The following is a 24,336-nucleotide window of genomic DNA, read 5'->3' on the forward strand; positions in this document are numbered from 1 at the left end:
TTGTGAGAGGAGCCAGAGAGTAATACTGGATGGTTGCCTCTCTCTCTCTGGAGGCCTGGGACTAGTGGAGTGCCTCAGGAATCAATGCTGGGTCTGTTGTTGTTTTTCATCTAAATCAGTGATCTGGATGATGTATGGTTAACTGGATCTGCAAATTTGTGGATGACTCTAGGATTGAGGGTGTAGTGGGCAGTAAGGAAGACTGTTAGAGCTTGCAGAGGGACCTGGACCACCTGGAAAAATGGGCTGAAAAAATGGCAGAAGGAGAGTTTAATACTTAAAAGTGCAGCGTGTTGCATTTCAGTAGGACCAACCAGGGTAGGTCTTACACAGTGAACGGTAGGGCACTGAGGAGTGCGGTAGAACAAAGGAATCTGGGAATACAAGCCCATAGTTCATTGAAAGTGGTGTCACAGGTAGATAGGGTCATAAAGAAAGCTTTTGGTACATTGGCCTTCATAAATCAAAGTACTGAGTACAGAAGATCGGATGCTATGTTGAAGTTGTATAAGACATTGGTGAGGCCTAATGTGGAGTGTTGTGTGCAGCTTTGGTCATCTACCTATGGGAAATAATGTAAATAAGTTTGAAAGGGTACAGAGAAGATTTATAAGCATGTCGCCAGGACTGGAGAACCTGAATTATAGGGGAAGTTTGAATAGGCTAGTACTTTATTCCTTCAAACATAGAAGACTGAGGTGAGAATTGAAAGAGGTATACAAAATTATGAGGGGTATAGATGATGTAAATGCAAGCTGGCTCCTTTCCACTGAGGTTGATGGGACTACAAGAGGTCATGTGTTAAGGGTGAAAGGTGAAAAGTTTAATGGGACCTCTAGGAGGGGTCACTCAGAGGGTCATGAGACTGTGGAACGATCTGCCAGCACAAGAGTGAATGCGAGCTCAATTTCAGTGTTTTAAGAGAAGTTTGGGTAAGTACATGGATGGTAGGGGTATGGAGGGCTATGGTTCCAGTGCAGGTCAATGGAACTAGGCAGCTTAATTGGTTCAGCGCAGACTAGATGGTCTGAAGGGCCTGTTTCTTTGCTGTACTTTTCTATGGCTCTATGACCTAAAGAAAACTGTTTTTCATGTCTATCTGAAAAATAATATAGAATATCTCTCATTCACTGTATGCTGTAGGTTAACAGTAGCATTAAATGCACTGTTGCTTGTGGTGGTATAAATAGCTAGTGACCTTTTATCAAATGTGGTAACAGAATTAATATTGTGTCACAGAAATAGCATTTTTATTGAATTTCCAGATAAATAAATCCCAATGTTGTCTATTGATAGGCTTTTGGCCTACTTGGCTTCGCGTAAGTTTTTCGGCCCAAATTTCTGAAGTTGTCATGTGATATTAAGGTGTGTCATGTGCTTGTTTAAGATCTGGAAACGGGCATATTAATTCGCTTAATCTTGAAGGTTATATGGCATAAGTTATGAGGCAAAAAAACAGCAACCTTCCTTTCTTCTTTCTTTATTAATCTTTTTATTGATTTAAAAACAGCATATATACAAACAAGAGGAGAATTATCTCAAATATATACATCAATAACAATACAAACAGAAAGTGAAATAGACATTATCAAAATCATTAAGCTAATATATAGTATATAATAAAAAAGAAGACAGCTAATTCTCCTCTTATCAATTCATGGAGAGAAAAAAGACTTTAAATTTTTAAATGAAGAAGAAAAAAACCCACTACAATATACGAGAAAAGGAAAAAAAGGGACTGGGCAGTCCATTCTGAGGATATGACCAAAAAAAAGAAAGACTTTCTGATCAAATCTAAAACTTCAAAAAAAAAATTGGGAGAGTAATAAATCAAATCAAATGAAAATATTGAATGAAAGGTCGCCAGATTTGCTCAAATTTAAAGGATGTATCAAGTGTCCAACTTCTTATTTTCCCTAAACTTAAACAGGACATAATGGAGGAAAGCCAATAAAAGACAGTAGGTGGATTAGAATCCTTCCACTTCAATAAGATGGCTCTCCTAGCCAATAAAGTTGAAAAGGCTATCATACGTTGAGCGGAAACAGGAATATTTCCTGCTTCCGATGGGATAATCCCAAAGATTGTTGTAAGTAAATTAGGTTGTAGATCCAGATCCAAGACGTTTGATAATGTTTTAAAAACATCTCTCCAAAAACTGTCTAGCTTTATGCAAGACCAAAACATATGAGTTAAGTGGCCACCTCAATATTACATCTGTCACAAATAGGATTGATGTTGGAAAAAGTACTTGCTAGTTTATCCTTTACATATGTGCCCGATGCACTTCCTTGAATTGTATCAAGGAATGGCAGGCACAAATATTAACCAAATGAAAAAATTTACTCCATTGATTATCTGAAAACGTCTCTTGAAATTCCAATTCTCAAGCATGTTTAATTTTATTGTTAGATATCATTCGTAAGTTCAATAACCATTTATAAATTGTAGCTATCAACCCTTTTTGAAGTGGTTTGAGCAGAAAGAGAGCATCTGTCATATTAGGTGGATAAGCAAAAGGGTAATTTGGCAGCAAACCATGTAAAAAATTCCTAATTTGTAAATATCTAAAAAAGTGTACATTAGATAAATCATATTTATCCACTAACTGAGAAAAAGATATTAAACAATCCCCTAAAAACAAATCTGAAAAAGTTGTTATTCCCTTGGTTTTCCAAATTTAAAAGGCCTTAACCAAAATTGATAGTTTTAAAAAATAATTGAAATGGATATTACTAGAAAGAACAAATTTATTTAACTCAAAAAATCTACAAAACTGAAACCAAATTCTTAATGTATGTTTAATAATGGGATTAAAGTCTTGTCTACTAATCTTAGAAAACAAAACTGAAGAGGAGCTCCCAGTAAAGAGGCCAAGGAGAACCCCTTCGCCAAGTTTTCCTCCAAATCCAACCATGAAGGATATTCATGTATGTCTGAATAATGAATCCAAAAAGTAATATATTGAATATTAATTGCCCAAAAATACATTCTAAAATCTGGTAAAGCCATACCACTGTCATTTTTAATTTCTGCAATAAGGGTTTACTCAATCTAGGATTTTTATTATTCCAAATATAAGATATGATAGAGACTATTCTGTGTAAAAATGTTTTAGGAACAAAGGAAGAAACTTCCTGAAATGTATATAAGAATTTCAGAAGAACTATCATTTTAGTAGCATTAATTCTACCTATTAATAATAACGTCATAGGTGACCATTCAGAAAGCATTTGTTGGGTGTAATCAATTAATGGGAGAAAATTATATTTATACAGCTCCTTAAAATTTTTAGTAATTTTAATACCAAGATAAGTAATTTTTAGCAATACTAAAAGGTACTTGATGATGTTGATCCGATTAATTATTAATTGGAAATAACTCACTTTTATGTAAATTTAATTTATATCCAGAAAAGCTACTGAATTCAGAAAATATAGATAACATAGAAGGAATAGATTTCCTAGGATCTGAAATATAAACTAACAGGTCAACTGCATACAATGAACCCTTATGTATTTCGTCCCCTCTCTTAATACCCTGAACAGTATTGGAATCCCTAAGAGCAATAGCAAGGGGTTCTAAGGCCAAGTTAAATAATAAAGGGCTAAGAGGACATCCCTGCTGAGTACCTCTGTATTATCTAAAGTAAGGAGATTTTTGATTATTAGTTATAATCGCAGCCATAGGGGCTTGATAGATCAATTTGATCCAGGAAATAAATCTCGGACCAAAATCAAATCTTTCCAAAACCTCAAATAAGTAAGACCACTCCACCCTATCGAAGGCTTTCTCTGCATCAAGAGAAACAACATATTCAGATTCTTTAGATGGAGAGGAGTGAATAATGTTAAATAATCTTCGAATGTTAAAATGTGAATACCTATTTTTAATAACTCTAGTTTGATCATTGGAAATAACACTAGGTAAAATACTCTCAAGTCTATTAGCCAAGATCTTAGAAAGAATTTTAAAATCCACATTCAGTAGAGAGATTGGTCTATAGGAAGCGCATTCAGATAAATCTTTTTCTTTTTTAGGAATTAGTGAGATTAATGCTTCATAAAAAGTTTTCCGGAGATTCCCAGAGGATATCGAATCAGTGAAAATTTGACATAAATGAGTTGTAAGTATTTCAGTGAAAATCTTATAAAATTCCACTGTATATCCATCCGGTCCTGGAGCCTTACCTGGTTGGAGGAAGATGTAGCCCTCGCTATTTCCTCTTGATTAATAGGTGCATCTAATGTATTCATATCTTGGATAGAAATTTTAGGTATATTCAATTATTGCAAAAATCTATTCATAAAAGTAATATTGTCTGAAAATTCAGATTTATCAAGGTTAGAGTAGAAATCCATAAATATCTTATTAATTTCATAAGGATCTGCCATTTCGGTTCTATCAGGTCTTTGTATTTTCAGGATCTGTCTTCTAGCCATAGTTGCTTTTAATTGACTAGTCAATAATTTGTCTGCTCTGTCCCCACGTATATAAAATTGACTTTTAGATGTAAGAAGTTGCTGCTCAATGAGAAAAGTCAAAAGCAAATCATGCTGTGTTTGGAGTTCCACCCTTTCCTTATAGAGATCTTCATTAGGCATTACTGAATAAACTTTACCTATCTCTTTAATCCTATTAGTAATCACTAAAATTTCCGCCTTGGTTTTCCTTCTTAAACCTACTGAGTATAAAATTATCTGTCCCCTAAGAAAAGACTTCATCGTATCCCTGGAACAACTGGAACAGGTTTTAACTGTATCCTTTGGAGTTAGGGTAGTCTAATTGAAATAAGGGTGAAGGACAAGGTGAATATTGAAATGTTTCCACCACAGAGAAGTGAGAGAAGTACCCAAATGAGTGTACATGGTTACATGCAACTTCTGCAACTTTATGTGAGCTGAGAGATCTGCATCAAATTATGTAAACAGTGAATCAATACTAGATAAATAAAAAAAGCAAAACATAACCATATCAAGTTATAACTTCCCCAGAGTTAAACCTGCCTTTAAATAAAATTACTTATTTTTAAAATTGCTTTTCATTTTTATTTAATACTGAAGCTCATTTTGTTACATGCAGTCAAATTGAATATATTCCAACACTAACTTTATTATGAACTATGTCAATTATATATCAAATATGCACTTGAATGGAAATCCACTGCACCAATAATGTTTAGAATAAATAATTGTCAAGGTCACATCTCCACTGTCTAGCTTCTATCTACATAAGTTAGAAGTCGAACAGTTTGTGTTGATTTCAATAATTTTATTGATGTGTGGGTGAATAGTTAATTCCTATTCTAGTGTGATTTCATTAAATATTATTAATGTAGATATAATTAACGCTGTTTGATGTCAAACTTTAGCATATTTGCCACTATTGGTGATCATTCAATATTTATTTCACTGAAGCAGTATTTGCATTGGAATGGCATATTCTTTTAAAATATTATATATGCTGTCCACATTTCTTACTTTGAACTATTGATAATTACTGTTAATTTCTGATTTTTGGCTAAATTATTAATGCAACAATGGTAAAAATGGAGGTGTAAAATTCAAACTTTTTTTTACTCCTAACACAGGTTGTTCAGCCACTGGATCTTTGCTAGCTTAAAGCAAACTAATCCAATACCTTCCAATCCCCATCTGCCTACTTTCCTGCAGTATGCGATATATTTCCCTCACATGCCCAACATATTCCCTCTTTTACCCAATTAACCTACCAGCACATCTTATGACAAAAGAGGGAACTGTTGCACCAGGCAGTCAGAGAGATCATGCAAATTCCACACAAACAAGACCCACGGTAAGCAGGTCTCTGCATTTGCATAGCAACAGCATTAGCGCATCTGCCACGTGCAACCGCATCACTTTTAACCTGTTACCAGACATTCCTCCATCTCTTATCAACTATAATTCCTATTTTCCAATGCCATTACAGAAGTTTTTCACTATCTAACATGAGAAAATAAAGTTCTGAATAAAGCATGCAACTTCTTTTAATCAATTTCAAAATAGTGTTCACAAGAAACTTTTAAGTCCTATTTTAGATTTTTAGAGATGGATTATAATATTGACCTATATTTAGGGAGGGTAAAGAAGTTATTACCACCAATAGCTTGTTAAATGATTAGCTCTTACCGAAGTACACAAATTCCCAAACAAGGTGAAAAATTTTGGTGCATTTAAGTTAATAGAGAGCACTGAGAGGTGCAATGGATCAGATTCGTTCCTCAACATGTGCAAAGCTATGTAACAAAAAGCTTTTGACATATTGACTATAATTGTCACGTTAGTAAGATTGAGCCGTTTTACCAGGACATAGTAATTCCAACTCCCCCAGCAGAAAATTACCAATACTTTAACGTTCACATAACAATCAACAGTTTTGATTCACTCAGTGGCAAAAGTAGCAAACAGGAAGTCTCCTGTTGGTAATGAAGGATTGGTTTTCTTGCAGAAGTCACATCAGTGATGTGGTCATAATATATTTAAATAAATTATATACTCCCACATAGGTGATTACAAGAAAATCAAATAATTCACAAAACATGGTTTATTAATGAGTAAGGCACAATTTGATATTAATGCATCTATCTCCATTCTTCTGCATATCCAATTTATTCTTTTTACAAATCACTAAGAAACTATATTCTTAGCTGGAAGACAGAATTAGGCTTATAATGTACATTAAGTCATATACTAAAAGCTGGCCAGCTCCTTATTTGAGATACATATTCAATGGTTTAATTTTTTATTGTCAAATGTGGATGGTATTTTCAGATGAGCAGAATATTTTTGATCTTCATTTAACTTCCCGTTACACTGGATTGGTGCTGATTAGGAAAGCACATTTCATTTCTGGGGATAGGTTTCAACAATCATTCCATGACCCTGAGAACAGAAAATGCAAGTTAACAGGGAATCCTTGTAGTGAACACATATGACAAAGAAAAATAAATTGATAATTACATTTTCCAAAATAACTGATCACAACCCTGAAGTGTTGTGCATTTAGATACTCATATTATTAACAGGTTAAGTAAAACAAATAAATTGCTAAGTGAAAAATGTATACAAATATTTCTTACTATTTTGCTCTTCATTTGTAAAACATCTCAGGTTTAAAGTAATGAAATAACTAAGTTTCATGCTTAGTTGAAAAACATTCAAGGAAAGGCAATAATTAAATCATTGGAGATATTTAAAGCTCTACTCCCAAATATGATGTCTATTTAAATGCATACTCAAAAGAAAAACGTAGCTTAAAATAAGCCATTTTTGGAGGCAGAGATGTACCACCATGGTAACAGTATTGAAGCTGCTCCAATCTTAAAGACTATTACAAAGAATTCAAACACTTTAGCAGAGATCAACATCTTACCTTGCACTATGTGGTGAAATATTAATATTTGTAAAAAGGTATCAGAACACCTACAGTAAGTTACTTCTGGCCACAAATCCCTACAAAAGATTGAGTACTGCTGAGAGGATCATGAGGGTCTTTCTTCCACCTATCTAAGATATTTATCAGGAGCGCTACACACACAGGGCCCTTAGCATTTTGAGTGATCCCTCCCACTACACTATTGTTTTGTTTGTTTTTTGTTCGACGAGTCTGTGGTGGCCAGTGCGATCATGTTTGCTGTTGTGTGCTGGGGCAGCAGGCTGAGGGTAGCAGACACCAGTAGAATCAACAAACTCATTCGTAAGGCCAGTGATGTGGGGATGGAACTGGACTCTCTGACGCTGGTGTCTGAAAAGAGGATGCTGTCCAAGTTGCATGCCATCTTGGACAATGTCTCCCATCCACTACATAATGTACTGGTTGGGCATAGGAGTACATTCAGCCAGAGACTCATTCCACCGAGATGCAACACAGAGCGTCATAGGAAGTCATTCCTGCCTGTGGCCATCAAACTTTACAACTCCTCCCTTGGAGGGTCAGACACCCCGAGCCAATAGACTGGTCCTTGACTTATTTCCTGGCATAATTTACACATTACTATTTAACTATTTATGGTTTTATTATTATTTATTTATGGTGCAACTGTAACGAAAACCAATTTCCCCCCAGGATCAATAAAGTATGACTATGACTATGATTCTGTACAGTGAGAGCTCAGGGAAACCGGCATCAAATTCCCTGTATGTGTCCACATACTTGGCGATAATAAAGGATACTGATTCTGATTCCATTGATCCAACAATCTTTGACCTTCAACCATCAGGCAGGAGGTACTGTGGCATGCCATCAAGAACTGTTAGGATGGGAAACAGCTACCTTCCTCAGCCCTTAAGATAACTGAACTCCCTGCCATCACTCAGGTCTCATCACGTATGAAGCACCAGTAGTAATATACTGTTCACTCTATAGTCTGTGTCGTAAATGCACCTAATTATTTGTTAATTCATTTGTGGTAATATCACTTTATGTGTTGTGTATATGAGTTATATATAGTGTGTTGTGCACCTCGGTCCAGAGGAACGTTGTTTCGTTTGGTGGTATACATATGGCTGAATAAAATAAACTTAAAGAATTTAAAAAAACAGAATTATGCAAATGCCTGAAATTTGATAAAGAATACTGGAAATACATAACTGTTCAGTAGCATTTATAAAGAGAAAATTAATTAACATTTCGTGTAAATAACCTGCCATCAGGTGCCAACTAACCTGAGGGTTCCCAACAATTGCTTCTAGTACATAATTCAATTGCAAATTACATAAAAAGAGACATGATTAACCTTCTAATCTGTTCTCATAGATCTGTTGCCATCATTTAATACTAGAAAGATTTAGTGCATACACTAAAATGAATTTTGTAATACTGTATAGGAAGAATTTAACAATGATATTGTAGAAACTGTTTCCTCAGTAATGGACTGCCGTACTACAATTTGCACTCTCAAACAGTAATTCTTTAATGTATCATAACAAAGAGATACCTGTCCTCCAGCAGCACAAGCAGCAACAAGTGCATATTGTCCACCTTCTGCAATCAGTCTGTGAGCAGCCATTGTAACCAGGCGACATCCAGTGGCACCAAAAGGATGTCCCAGGGATAATGAACCACCCCAACAGTTAAATTTATCCATTTCAGGAACACCAACCTAGTTAGATTACAGAAGGTTTTCAAAGATTTTATAGATCAGATGCTACAAAAATATCTAGTTCATTAATCGTATTTCAACTGTGAACATTATGTTTTTCCATGCTGCTGAAGATCTATGAAATCTTAAAGAATAAAATTATGATTTCCACCCGATTTTGGTTTATAATTCAATTTCACTGCTTCCTATTCATCAAAACATCAAACCATCAGGGTGGGAATTCCCAATTTTTATAAACTTGGAGATATTTAACGGTAATTGAAGCAAATAAAATTTGAAACTTTGATAACATTCTGGAAGTAACATAGACCACACTGATTCCAAAATTTTGTGGTAACATGGACAAAGGGTGTGCTTTCAAGTTCACAAGTGTCATGATTTGGAAACACTTCACCCCTCTTGTGTAGGACTGATGGAATATTACAGCGAAGGGCGATAAGATACTAAACCAAAGTTTTGTCTGTCCCACAGGTATACAAAAAAAAATCCGTAACACTATTTGAGGAGGAGATCTTAAATGTCCAGCCAAAAGTTAACCAACTCTGTAATGAGGCTAAATCTAAACTACCTTCTGAACTAGCCTAGTAAACTATTCAGTTCAGGATCCAGCTGTTCCTGAGAATAACTAAATAATAAAAACTACACTACAATTTGCATAACTAAAAACAATTTTGGTTTAAACATACCTTAGTTTTTCTGCCCATATAGGTTTTTGCAAACCACTCTGAATCCATAGCTTTCATATTAGACAGGATCTGTGCCTATTTTAAGTAGAAAATGGTAATTACTATAGATCACACAAAACACTAGGCAAATATTCATAATGTCTTGATACTACATTGGTAGAGTACTGACAATTGATATAATTTCTTGTCTGAGGACTTCTGCAGCAATATTACAAATATAACCCACTATTTATATTTGCTGAAGTTTTCTCAAAACAAAAAAATTACTAACTTTGCAAGAAAATTAATATTAACTGGTTGCCATTATCATTCAAGTGAATTTTTAAGTATTCTGACAGACCTGCTATCTACTACAGTAAAACCCTACTAGCTCAAAGTATTTGCAAAAGAAAACTGTCACTTATTTATACCGTCTATGTACGTTATTATTTTATGCTGGCTATACAAGAGGTTAGATGAGAAACAAAAGTTTTTTTTAAATATATCAATTCACCCCTACCCTATTTATACTTTTTTAAATATACCTACAAATATTGATAAGCATTCTGGCTACTGGATTTTGGGTAAAACTTTTCAATCAGCTATAACTAAAACTGCAATGAATGGACTCCTCTACATTACATTTTTACAGTTTCCTTAAATGAAGTAATGAACTTACTGCAAAAGCTTCATGAAACTCAAAGACATCAATATCATTAAGCGTTAATCCAGCTTTCTCCAAAACCTTAGGAGTTGCATATGTTGGCCTAGCATTAAAAGAAAATTGCATTATAGAAAGAAAACAGCCAAAAAATATGAAGTAATTGGAAATAATAATAATTACCCAAGCAGCAACTGGTCTTTTGGATCCTGTGAGACATATACAAAGTCCCTGAATCAAACAAAATAGTGCTATGTATTATTTCATCAATTAGCAAATTTCCACATTGATTCCCCCACCATTCAAGTAGAAAAGGAATAACATTTTTACCTTAGATAAGCCAGTGGTTTGTAGCCCATAGCCAGTGCTTTATCTTCAGACATTATTAACACAGCAGAAGCACCATCTGTCTGAAATTAAGACCATGAGAAAAGACTTATAGAACAAAAGAAACGTCGACTGTACCTCTTCCTAGAGATGCTGCCTGGCCTGCTGCATTCATCAGCAACTTTTATGTGTGTTGAAGGAATAAAATTGTTCTTTTCTCATCATGTTTAGAGATCATTTTTATTGAGTAAAATAGTTTGCTCTCCTTAAATCTGCAATCTCATGCTGTAATTTTAAATATATCCCCTTTGGGGTTTAAACAATTATTTTGTTTAATCCAAACTAAATCTGTCATGATCTTGTACATCTCTAACAAGTCTCAACTTTTTTGCTTCAAGAACCCCAGCTTCTTCATTCTAATCTTATAGCTGAAGTTCCTTATTCCTGGAACAATTGTTTACTGGTGCTATTATTTTACACAATTTAAACCTAACGGTAAGATCTGCCCTAAGGACATGTCCAAATCTTGGAACAGTATGTATTCCTTATAAGTTTTCAAAACTATACCAAGCAAAATAATTAAACAAGTACATCTCTGATTCTTGACTAACTGGAGCTATTGAATTCCCAATAGCTAAATAAATGTAACAAAATTAGAATTAAATAGAGAAGCCTCATCAGTAACTTGGATTGGCAAATTCTCAAAGGCTGAGAGATGATACAAATGTTACGAAAATCTGTTAATCAAGTCTTGAACCATGAAACTGAAAAGAGCCAAGTTTTGAATATTGGATGGGGTTGAGATACAGAGAGAAAGAATTCAAAGCTAATCAATACAAATATAGATTCATTGTTTATGGGGAGGTGGAGAAAAAGTAGGAAGTCTGGAAAGCCCAGGTAAGTGGAGATCCTGATGAATTTAATGACTAGACCTCAAAGATGTTATGCTTCCCTTTTCCTTCCTTGCAGCTGGCTAAATTGATAGACTGGCCATTTTCTGAAATGGGGTATGAGAATAAGAGACAGCAGACTTATCCTGATCAGTAAGAAAACAAGTGTTTGATTTTGGTGACAAAGGAGACAGTAGCAATTGTGTTTGCCAGAGAACAATGCAACCTCAAGGAGTAATCAGACCTTCAGAGATGCATTGGGGAAAACTGCCCAAAAACATTTGGCAACTGACCAAGATTCACTCCCAGTTTTGCCAGCTATTCAAAGTTCACAGGAATTTGGCTTCCATGAAGAATCCACAGAAGAGTTTGTCAGTATACCTGTACTAGTTGGCAATTAAACAGGACAACACCAGCAGTTCTATCTGGAACCACCACACTCACCAGCTAAATCCAAACCAATGTCGTCCAAATATAGCAATGATAAACTTGCTGGATTGAATAGATGGCTTTGGACACATGGACATTATCTTTTCATTTTTTAAGTTTTCTTTGTCCTTTGATTGAGTAAGATGTAGACATACTGATTGAAGTTGATTAATTAATTTTTCAGTTATTATAGGTGATTGATATTGTCCTTTATTGTTTATTATTATGAACAATAAACCCACTAATTTGCTCAACAGTCATAAGAGATACCATCCCACAGGTTCAGGCTGTTAAAATAAGTTATTCAAGAAGAAAAGACAAATGAACTGAATTCAACATAAACCAATTATTCACCCATTATTCATATCCTGCTGATCAACAGGAGGTCCTATTTAAAATGCTTCTCTCCATTTTCAATGGCTTTGGCCTTCCTTAGACTTACAAGTGTATGCAATATCTTTCCTGCCATTCACAGATCTTGAACCATCCCTTCCTGATGCACATGCCTTTCTCAGATGCTAACCTCCAAAATTATCCTTTACTTCTTCAAGACCTACTGGAATGACCAAGCACTGTTTGATAATTCCAATTATGTCCTAGCACAGCATTAATCTTTGTTAATAACTGCCTATGACTATGACACTACAAAGACCTTGTGATGAGTTGCTCTATCAAAGACAAAGTAGAGCTGATAGCTCTTTTTAATGAAAACCAACATGAATGTGTGTGCAATCACAAACAAGAGAAAATCTGCAGATGCTGGTCCTGATGAAGGGTCTCGGCCTAAAACATTGACTGTACTCTTTACGTGGCTTGCTGAGCTCCTCCAGTATTTTGTGTTGTTTATGAATGTGTATGTGTTACTTTGCAAGAGTCAATCAAATAAAAAATACTATTTAAGTTTTGGCATTCCTCTTCCAACTTCTCAAATTAATAGTACTTCAACCTTGTAAGCAATTACCAGGAAAGAAGCATTGGCAGCAGTAATGGTTCCATGCGGTTTGATAAAGGCTGGCTTCAATTTAGCCAGCTGTTCCATCGAGGATGGTCTAATTCCATTATCTTTGATGACGGTGTGATGGCCTGATTTAACACAAAATAAATAAATAATTTCAGGTTGCCTAGCCAGACAAATCGTCTTCTCTCTCTTTTTTTTTTACAGCAAACAGTGATATGATTTGCTTAATATTTCTTTCTCCACAGATGCTGCCTTACCTGCAGAGTATTTTTAGCATTTTCTTGTTTTAGATTAGATCTTTAAGTGAATACATCAATTTATTTTAGTAAAATGTCTGTTGGAATTTCATTTCCTTTATTTGCTCCAATAAAAATCCTTTGTACCGCAGTTGTGAAACAACCAGTCAAATGAGCAACAAAATCAGATTGGTGAGAGCACAGAGACCGGCTGCAAGACACTAAAATTTTACTGTTCTTACTTATGACCCCAGGAAGAAAACCTGTTTCGGTTAATCAGCTTATCTGAACAATTACTAACTCCTGAGTTTTCCTTTTTCCTTCTATTTTGAAGAGTGCATCAAAAATCCATGGTAGTTTCAATCATATGAATAAGTCAAATTCCATTACCAATCTCTGCTGCTTTAAAATTTAATGAGTAAACTCAGTAAAATATTATAGGTGTAGCTTCAAGTTCACACTGAGTAAGGGGGAAAATGGTTAAGGCTTACAAGTCAGCACAAAATTTGTAAATTAAAAAAAGTGTAAATACATAACAGTTGTAAGAACACTGAGATAAATTTAAGCATGAACAAATTAACTTTAAAGATTATTATGCAAGATTGAGGATCAATGGCTATGCAGTGGAAAAAGCCATACAAATTTCTGGGTATAGTTTCATTAAGGCTCTGTATTATTGAAATAAGATTTCCTTACTACTGTTTTCAAATCCTCTCATATATAGAGCAAACTGCCTTTAGAGAAGAGTGACATAATAAAATAGAAATTGAGTCTGAAGGTGACTTGGTTTAATACCAGACCACAATATTAATCTAAACAGAATGTATTTCTTAAGATACCAGAAAAAATGAGCATGCTTGGTAAAAGTCATCAGCATTGAAAAGCATGGGTGGTTGGGAGATCATATGTGGACAGACAATGTTTGGTATTTTTCAATAATGGCAATTGGATTGTACCTGTTTGTGCTATTATTTCAAGTACCATGTCATGAATGGTGTGAGCATTCAGACACAGCATCATTAATTCCAAACTTTTTAACATTTATCTTTGACCCATATTACTATTAGAATTTGCTTTCAGGCACCTATTTTGCTTATTTTCTTCCTGTAGTCAGTAAGAGGTCCTCCATGGTCAAGGATGACCATAGATGCTGCGTTCCAGTTGTCTAAGTGGTTAGTAAAATATAGAGAGTAAACTGTTGCCCATCTAACAAGCTACCACTCTCCTCATAGTTAATAAATCCAAAGGAAAGTCAGAGACCTCTTTCATTTGGCACCAGCAGTGTCGCAGGAGTTGCAATCAGCGTTGAACTCAATGTAAGACCGCCTTAGGGACACCAGCTCTAGATTTTACCTTGGGGTTTATTCCCGAAGCCTTCCCCCCAAGTGCAAGGCACCGAAGATTCGAGATCAGAGTTTTCCTTCCCTTAGATGAGATGCCAACCACAGCTGAGAAGCACCATCTACCCGAAATGACTGGTTTTAAGGTGCCAGTAACCAGCTTTTGCCCCTTCTTCTGTCAGCAGAAATGATTCTGCCAGGCTTAGTAGCTATGCTACACGAGGCCAGGAGCTGGACTTGGTTGTCAGAGGCTATTTGAGACACATGCCATTGAGAGATTTAATAGGTAGTGGGAGCTTATCCCCAGTATCAGCCCCCCCCCCCAGCTAAAACACCCTTAGGAACCTACGAAATTATCATTAAGACAAGCTAATTTAACAGCTCACCCCCTCCCCATAGCACTAACAAAGCTGCAAAATGTTTGCTCGCTCCAGAAATGGCAGGAAAGGAGTGCTTGCCATGAATGGATAAAAGGATTAGAAAAAAAATCTGTTCCTATAATGTAAAATAACATGACTATGACAGCCTCCCTCATCTCTAGATGTTGAAAGTCATGATAGACCATTCTTAAACAGCTCTAATTTTAGTAATGATACTACTTGCAAAATGAAACAGGACTAAGAGAGGTTCTTAAATATACAGATTTCCCCTCTAAACTTCAGACTCCTTAAAGCAGTGCTTACTGAACAAACCCAAGGCTAAGTATTTTCAATTAGCAGAATTTTGCCATTTTTCAATTAAACAGCTCTTCATAAGTTTTCTACAAAATAACTACCTGGCACTTTGAATGGAATGACATCTTTAAGAAGCTTCTCAGTTTCTGCTTTCTTGGCCAAAGAATGTGAACGCAAAGCAAATTCATCTTGTTCTCTTCGGGATACACCAAATGCTGCTGCAAGTCTGTCTGCAGAATGCCCCATCGTCTCATTGGTGGAGAATTCAGCTACCGCTGGAAGCTAGAGAAATTACATAAATTACTAAAATTATATTTTGGACTAAATTTCATAATTTCCATTGTTTACACCATTATGTTTGCTTGCTTTATAATTAGGATACTCCTTTCAAACAGTCTGACATCAACTTATAATCTGTACAGGAGTCTTAAGTAATTCTGAGCATATGTTGCACCACCATTTTCAATCACACAATATTCAGTTGGATTTTTACCAACAAATGTTTAATACAGAACTATTTATATTCTCAATGACTCTTGGTAAGTTTTGGACTTCAGTGCAAATGTTTGTGAGTGCACACCAGCTGGGTTCTTCAAGAAGTTCAGCAAGGAAGTTTAGTCAAAACTTAAAAAAGCCGTGAACTGTAAGACACATATTCAACTTTGCTATAGCTCAAAAATCAAATCCCAACTTTTTCAAAAACTGATTAAAAACACACAGGATACCACTGCTGAATACTTACGGACCAAATGAATATATATAAAATATTGATAGTTTTCTACTTCAGTAAACACAGTGACCTTGAGTACCTGCACATCTTATTAGCGTAAATCTGCCATTATAGAGGTGTGACAATATTTTAAATATCTTCAAGGGCTGGAAAAGCAAGAATCAGTTTGTGATATTTATTAACAATTGCAGCAACACAAAACGTATGATTGTGGCACTTGGTAGTTAGTGTAACACTTCTACAGTGCCAGTGTCCCAGTGTTTGCCTGCTCTCCCAGTGATCACACGGGTTTCCTCCAGGTGCTCTGGTTTCCTCTTCCGTTTCAAAGATGTATGGGTTGGTAGGTTAATTGGTCACATCTGTGTAACTTGGTAGTGCAGACCGATTGTCTGGAAGGACTTGCTACCATGCTCTAAAATAAATAATTATATTCTTGCCCATACACTGTAAGAATACATTAGAGTAATACCTCAGGAGCAAAATAGTCTGGGCGGATTTTTCCAAGCAGAGCCAATTTCTGTCCTATTGTCTTAGCTCTGGGAAGCGAAAGTAAGGCCTTCCTCATTTTTCTGCTGTGACGGATGGGAACATCAGACATCAGTTCTACACCACCTGCTATTACTGTATCACACTGACCGGAAGCAATCAGACCATAAGCTGTAATACAAGAGATGCATCATAAATAAACATCCTCAAAAAAAAGCAAAGAGAAATTCAATTCCAAAGATAAAAATTTAGAAATTTGGTCCTGAGCTAGTCTAACCAGACTACTCAAAAAAGAATGCACTAATTTATAAGTAATATTCCAAATTAGTTCAGTTTATGAACAGCAATTAACTCAAGCAACAGTTTGAATCCAAATACTGTGGCAGATACAAGTCTATAGACTAGAGGGATGCAATAATCTTGACCTACCTGTAGTCATTGCCTGATTTGAAGAAATACAAGCCATTGTTATAGTGTGGGCTGGAGTTCTTTCTGAAAACCCTGCTCCAAGTGCAGCCTGTTAAAATCATAGCAGCCGAGAGTATCAAACCACCAAGTAAAACAGCAGAATTTTTGCATAACATAAAATACACACCGTACATTTATTCAGTTAATGAAAGAAAAATCCCTAACGACTTCCAATTGTTTGAGGAATTCTTCATATGAAGTAAAATCTGTGATACATTTGATTCATAAAATCTGGAACCTTAGACACTGTATTCAAAAATACAGAACAAATTGAGCTTCAAGACATACTGTACTTCACCTAGAAAATCATGCTAAATTTGGCCATTAAGGTGTGCAGTTACCAAATGTCTCCACCAATTGTTGCAAAGTTGGGGGGGGGGCCATGGGGGAGGACTTAATCCTGTATGACGTGCTTTCCATTCCCATCCAATAATAAAGTTACAAAGTCAAAGAAATTCATTTGATCCTTTATTAAGCAACTAGCAAACCGCTCTTGAAATAATAAAACTAATGAAACTAAAACTAGCAATACAAAATAAAGTCTTAGCGTAATAAACATACTTAACTTCCTTCAATGTAATTAAGCGATTTTAAGTGAAGTTAGGTGATGTTTAAGCGAAATTAAGTGGTCAACAAAAAAGATATCATTCCCTGCTGCATCTAACTCTAATTGACTCTGGACTGAACTAAAGACGAAGCATGAACACACAACTAAACTCTTCGCTTCTATCATGTCTCCACCCATGTGACTAACTACCATAACAAAATAATAAATGCACACCACAAAATACAATGCAGAGAGAACATAGATACATGGTTCCTACATATTTACTCTCGATAACAGTGATTCTTAGTCATTAGGAATATAGTGACTCAGACTGAGAAATACTGATTTCTGGAATGTAGAATTTTAGAACTAACCATATAACAATTACAGCACGGAAACAGGCCATCTCAGCCCTTCTGGTGCGAGCCGAACTCTTACTCTCACCTAGTCCCACCGACCTGCACTCGGCCCATAACCCTCTATTCCTTTCTTGTCCATATATCTATCCAACTTAACTTTAAATGACAACATCGAACCTGCCCCAACCACTTCTGCTGGAAGCTCGTTCCACACAGCTACCACTCTCTGAGTAAAGAAGTTCCCCCTCATGTTACCCCTAAACTTTTGCCCTTTAACTCTCAACTCATGTCCTCTTGTTTGAATCTCCCCCATTGTCAATAGAAAAAGCCTATCCACATCAACTCTATCAATCCCCCTCATAATTTTAAACACCTCTATCAAGACCTCAGTCAACCTTCTACGCTACAAAGAAGAAAGACCTAACTTGTTCAACCTTTCTCTGTGACTTAGGAGATGAAACCCAGGCAACATTTTAGTAAATCTCCTCTGTACTCTCTCAATTTTATTGATATCTTTCCTATAATTCGGTGACCAGAACTGTACACAATACTCCAAATTTGGCCTTACCAATGCCTTATACAATTTCAACATTACATTCCAACTCATATACTCAATGCTCTGATTTATAAAGGCCAGCATACCAAAAGCTTTCTTCACTACCCTATGCACATGAGATTCCACCTTCAGGGAACTACGCACCATTATTCCTAGATCCCCCTGTTCTGCAGCATTCTTCAATGCCCTACCCTTTACCATGTATGTCCTATTTTGATTAGTCCTAGCAAAATGTAGCACCTCACATTTTTCAGCATTAAACTCCATCTGCCATCTTTCAGCCCACTCTTCTAACTGGCCTAAATCTCTCTGCAAGCTTTGAAAACCAACTTCATTTTCCACAAATGACAATGGAAATGTGGAAACTGAGGCAAACAATCAGCTTGATTTGATAAAATGCTGCCAGAGTACAAATGGTGACAGGTTCTACTGTTATTGATATTTTATGTCCTAACCTACTCAAAGCCAAATGACCAGTTCTCCCTACAAATAAGAGAAAATCTGCTGATGCTGGAAATCAGAACAACACACACAAATGCTGGTAGAACTGCTGCATTTTTGGCCTGCAGCAGCATATTGTGTATAAAGAGTTCCTCCAGCAGTTTGTTTTTTGCTGCAGATTCTAACATGTCTCTTTTGTTTACAAATGAACATTTATTTCTTTAACCTACTCAATTTAATGTTTCTTCTATCTAATAGCAGTATGGGTGCAATTTTGGGGAAAACATTTCTAATTTTGCTGTCCTGAAAACTACCGGTTAGTTATCTGTCCTTATCGTTTTTTGCTCACTTAATGTTTTGTACTCTTTCATTCGATATAATTTTTCCCCAACATTTCTTTCTGCTTGTGTGAAAACAACTACACAAACAGAAAGATGCAGCAAGATAAAGACACACCATTAACAATTTCAAAAAGTAGCCACCAATGTAACATTTTGTAATAAATCTATAAAGCATGCACTTCTAAAAGTTTGTGCATACAACATTCACATCATACTCCATGAGATTTTCAGATTTTGAAATAAATGACTTTGGTATAATACACCCTTCAAAACAAAGACTTTTTGCCATTCAAGTGCAAAATGCTTCCATTTTACAGACGGCCATTTTCCAAATTTGTACTTTGAGTGGAAAGTTCCATCAATTGATAGAATAAATAAAAATGTTCTTGCTTGAGTAAATGAACAAAGTGCACTGCCCATTGATCTGAAAGTCATATATTTCTTGTGCCTCAGACTGAAGATTCAAGTGCCTCATGGATCCAACCAGCTTCAGTTACTTCATCAGCAGAAGTCTTTGCTGAAATGTGATATAGAGGCTAGGCAACCCCCAACATTTCACTCTCTTTACTTCCCAAAGCTTTAAAAAGTCATACTAAGGTGTGATGAAATACCATTCAGATGAATGTGGTTCAGTTACATTCAACAAGCTCAACACCATTCAAAATAAAGCAAATTGCTGAAGTGGCAACTCGGCAATCACACCAAAAATACAATGTCTTTATGAGGATGTCATAACTGCACCCTTTATCATCTACAAAATGCAACACAGCAATTCACCAAGATTTCTTTCCACACCACTATCAAAATCTGGTGCAATAGAAAACTTCTATTTCCAAATTTTTCTCCAATTCATAGACTATATTGTGTTGAAAAAAAACCTCACCATTCTGTCTTCATTTCTGGTTCCATTTAGAGGAATTTCCTACCCAATAATACAATGTTCACAATGTTTTAACATAACGTTGACCAAGGCAACATTAAGAAGTCAAAATGGAATCATTTATATTGCCAAACAGGATTTGTTAACTCATTTAAATACAACACTTCTGATAATACAGTAATCCATTAGTATTGCTTTGATGCAGCAATTTGAATTCCAGATTGCAAGGGTATGTGTCTGATTTACAGAAATAACTGTGGACAATAAACCAAAGAAAACATTCATTATGCAAAATCTTTAAAGGTTTTAAAGATGTCCAAGGCAAAACAATAAGATGAGTTATATCAGGAGCAGAATATTAAAAATAAAAATCTTCAAATATAGAACTCCCACATACCTCTCGAGCAATATTACTTGTTGTGACCTCCTGAATAACAGTACCAAATGTAATATAGTCAACATCTGGTTTTGGGACATTGGTTCTTCTAAGTAGTCCCCTATATAAATAAAAATGCTATTAGTTTCCAAAAGAAACTCTTAATAATCTGAAGTGCAATACTATAAAGTACAAACAATAATTTCAAAGCTTAGTCTTCTCACTTACTTTAGTGCTGCCCTGGCTAAATCATGAGCCATCAGTTCTGCATACCTATAAGACATGATGTATCAACATATAACTGGTTTTATACATACAATCATATAAAACTTTCCTTGTGGTAACAAGAGTTAGCATTGTACTGAAACATTCAAAATTTGAAAATCATTTTTATTCAGATTTCCAGTGAATCACAAGAGATACTAAGCAAATAAAAAATGTATATTTCTGTAACATGCTTAATGAACGTAATCTGACAAATTTATTTACCATTAACAGAACATTAACACTTACATTATTTCTGTTAAACTAAAAATGTTCCATTTAAAATAGCAGATGTGACTTGACATCTTTCAACTCAAAACTGTATTCAAGCAATGAAAATTGGAGAACTATTAGGAAAACAACATGAGAACTCAAAGTTTAAAAGTGCCTGTGACTGCAGTATTTGCTAGTTCACAACACAGTATGAAAAGCATATGCTGCAATTATGTGCAATGTGTAATGCAATGAACATCTGTACGATAAGCCATTTATTAGTCTTTCAAACACTGTCATTTATCCATCACGTACAAGAAAATAATTTCTGAATTATTTTCCTTCTATAAATACTTTTCAACCACTATCCTATAGGCAGAATCAAAATATATTACTCAGGTTGCCCTGGTTAAACATACATTGAACAATTACAAAATATTTACAAACAAGGAGTATAAGTTATTGGGATATGTCAGATTAAATCACCATTTCTAGGAGAGAAGCAGCAAAGAGGAAAATGGAAAAATAATGGAAATTCCACAAATGATACATTTCTTGCTTCAACAAATACAAGTATCCGTAAACATAGTATGCAGATTCGAACACCAAGTTTAATACCTACGTGGTACCAGATATCAAGAATGGAATTCGAACACCTTCAACCAGAACAACATTTCTCAACCCTGGTTTTGCTAGAGTTTTCTTGGTGCTTGATTTCACTGTTGGAAATAATTTTAAAACAATAATAAACTTATATCTTGAAATCTCAATGAGATGAATTTAAGCATTGAGGGAAGTTAGTACTAGATCCATGTCAAATATTAGAAAGCAAATAGAAAGACACTGTACCTTGAGATTGAGTAGAAGAAACAGAGCTCAATAAACGCAGATCTGGTAAAAGAAAGGTGACAGAGCAATTATCAGATCCCATTTGGCTCATCATAGATATATAAAAAGATTAATTGCATAAAGCATTTTTAGCACTTTTAAATCATCAGGCAATTGACTTCACAAGCACTTAAAACTATTGAATTGATTTAATGAGAATACACCAATATTTTTGACTTCTGCAGGCCTTTACTTTCTTGAAATAAATTAATTTTAATCGGCGAGAAATGATAATATTGCCCAGTCTGATTTTGTAGTGATTTTCTGCAACCGTATATGTGGCATCATAAAGACACTTTTCTAATGGAAACATAAAAAAAAGCAAATACTTGATATTCAATAGGATTAAATCTCAATTTTCTTCCTAACTGCAATAAATATGAACTAATGGAAATCTGCTATTGCCTATGTCAGAAACATTTGTTCTCTTTATACTCATCCACGAAGGACAAGGAACCTGCTGTACTCCTGCCCCTACAATATAGATAATTATTCCATGGAATAAGGTAGAATAGACCTGCAATTCTCCTTCTGCGGAAAGTGGCCAGCGAGGGAGTGGAACTTTGAGGCTTTGACTTGAGAGGCTTTGACTAGAAGAGGTGGAGGACAAGCTTGCTCGCAGTTAATCTTTACAATGCCTCCTGAGACGGTGATGTGCCTCTCATGTGAGATGTGGCAGTCTTGGGGGATCTCTCCTCTCCCGCAGAGTCACATCTGCCAGAAGTGCATATGGCTGGGCGATCTGGAAGACCGTGTAAGGAATCTGGAGCAGCAGCTGGATGACCTTCGACTCGTAAAGGAGAATGAGGCAGTCATAGATGAGAGCTACAGGGAGGTAGTCACACCTAGGCTGTCCGAAGCAGGTCGTTGGGTGACAGTCAGGGGGGGAAAAGCGAAGGTGAGCAGACAGGTAGTGCAGAGCACCCCTGTACCCATTCCCCTGAATAATAAGTCTACCGTCCTGGATACTGTTGGTGGGGACGACCGACCAGGTGTGAGCCACGGTGGCAGGGCCTCCAGCACTAAGTCTGACCCGGTGCTGCAGAAGGGTGGGATGGAGAAGAGGAGAGCTGTCGTCATTGGAGACTCTACAGTCAGGGGAGCAGACAGGAGATTTTGTGGACGTGAGAAGGACACCCGCATGGTTTGTTGCCTCCCAGGTGCCAGGATCCGGGATGTCTCTGACCAGGTACACGACATCCTGGTACAAGAGGGAAAGCAACCAGAAGTCGTGATACATGTTGGGACCAACGACATAGGCAGGAAGAGGGATGAGGTCCTGAAGTGTGAGTTTCGGGAACTAGGCAGAAGGCTGAAGAACAGGACCTCAAGGGTGGCGTTCTCAGGATTGCTGCCAGTGCTACATGACAGTGATGGTGAGAATTGGAGGAGATGGCAGTTGAATGCGTGGCTGAGGAGTTGGTGTAGGGAGCAGGGTTTTAGATTTTTGGATCATTGGGATCTCTTCTGGGGAAGGTGGGACCTGTACAGATTGGATGGGTTGCACCTGAACTCGAGGGGGAGCAATATCCTTGCAGGTAGGTTTGCTAGCGTGGTTCTGGAGGGTTTAAACTAATTTGCAAGGGGGATAGGACTCAGAGCGATACAGCAGTAAAAGAAGTGCATGGAGTAAAGCCAGATCTAACATATAGAGAGGCTTTGAGGAAAGAGAAGCAGAATAAACGGTGTAAAGACAGTAAGGTAGAAGGGCTGAAATGTGTGCACCTCAATGCAAGAAGCATCAGGAACAAAGGTGATGAATTGAGAGCTTGGATACATACATGGAATTATGATGTAGTGGCCATTACAGAGACTTGGCTGGCACCAGGGCAGGAATGGATTCTCAATATTCCTGGATTTCAGTGCTTTAAAAGGGATAGAGAGGGCGGAAAAAGGGGAGGAGGGGTGCCATTACTGGTCATGTATACTATTACAGCTACAGAAAGGGTGGGTAAAGTAGCAGGATCCTCTTTTGAGTCAGTATGGGTAGAAGTCAGGAACAGGAAGGGAGCAGTTACTCTGTTGGGGGTATTCTATAAGCCCCCTGGTAGCAGTAGAGATACAGAGGAGCAGATTGGGAGGCAGATTTTGGAAAGGTGCAAAAATAACAGGGTTGTTATCATGGGTGACTTTAACTTCCCTAATATTGATTGGCACCTGATTAGTTCCAAGGGTTTCGATGGAGCAGAGTTTGTTGAGTGTATCCAGGATGGATTCCTGTCATAGTATGTGGACAGGCCGACTAGGGGGAATGCCATACTAGATCTAGTACTAGGTAATGAACCAGGCCAGGGTGAGCATCTGGGGGACAGTGACCACCGCTCCCTGGCCTTTAGCATTATCATGGAAAAGGATAGAATCAGAGAGGACAGGAACATTTTTAATTGGGGAAGGGCAAATTATGACACTATAAGGCTAGAACTTGCAGGTGTGAATTGGGATGATGTTTTTGCAGGGAAATGTACTATGGACATGTGGTCGATGTT

The 24,336-nt window shown here is 36.4% G+C and overlaps 1 protein-coding gene across 2 annotated transcripts in view; it reads right to left on the reverse strand.

Annotated features, from left to right (window-relative positions):
• Window positions 1-4,996: 4,996 nt before the first annotated feature.
• Window positions 4,997-24,336, reverse strand: part of hadhb (hydroxyacyl-CoA dehydrogenase trifunctional multienzyme complex subunit beta) — a 28,055-nt gene continuing 8,715 nt past the window's right edge. The window contains exons 3-16 of one of the 2 annotated variants that reach the window (XM_063035948.1): window positions 21,812-21,853; window positions 21,585-21,681; window positions 20,714-20,758; window positions 20,507-20,606; window positions 16,947-17,034; window positions 16,501-16,688; window positions 15,403-15,583; window positions 13,055-13,176; window positions 10,778-10,857; window positions 10,631-10,678; window positions 10,466-10,553; window positions 9,808-9,882; window positions 8,957-9,121; window positions 4,997-6,902 (exon numbers count right to left, since the gene is read on the reverse strand). In XM_063035948.1, coding sequence (XP_062892018.1) covers window positions 6,864-6,902; window positions 8,957-9,121; window positions 9,808-9,882; window positions 10,466-10,553; window positions 10,631-10,678; window positions 10,778-10,857; window positions 13,055-13,176; window positions 15,403-15,583; window positions 16,501-16,688; window positions 16,947-17,034; window positions 20,507-20,606; window positions 20,714-20,758; window positions 21,585-21,681; window positions 21,812-21,853 — 1,358 coding nt within the window. In that variant the 3' untranslated portion in view covers window positions 4,997-6,863. The remainder of the gene's footprint in view (window positions 6,903-8,956; window positions 9,122-9,807; window positions 9,883-10,465; window positions 10,554-10,630; window positions 10,679-10,777; window positions 10,858-13,054; window positions 13,177-15,402; window positions 15,584-16,500; window positions 16,689-16,946; window positions 17,035-20,506; window positions 20,607-20,713; window positions 20,759-21,584; window positions 21,682-21,811; window positions 21,854-24,336) is intronic. The other variant, XM_063035939.1, reaches the window with a different exon arrangement.

Source organism: Mobula hypostoma, chromosome 2 (genome assembly GCF_963921235.1).
Source record: "Mobula hypostoma chromosome 2, sMobHyp1.1, whole genome shotgun sequence".
Classification (NCBI taxonomy): Eukaryota; Metazoa; Chordata; class Chondrichthyes; order Myliobatiformes; family Myliobatidae; genus Mobula; species Mobula hypostoma.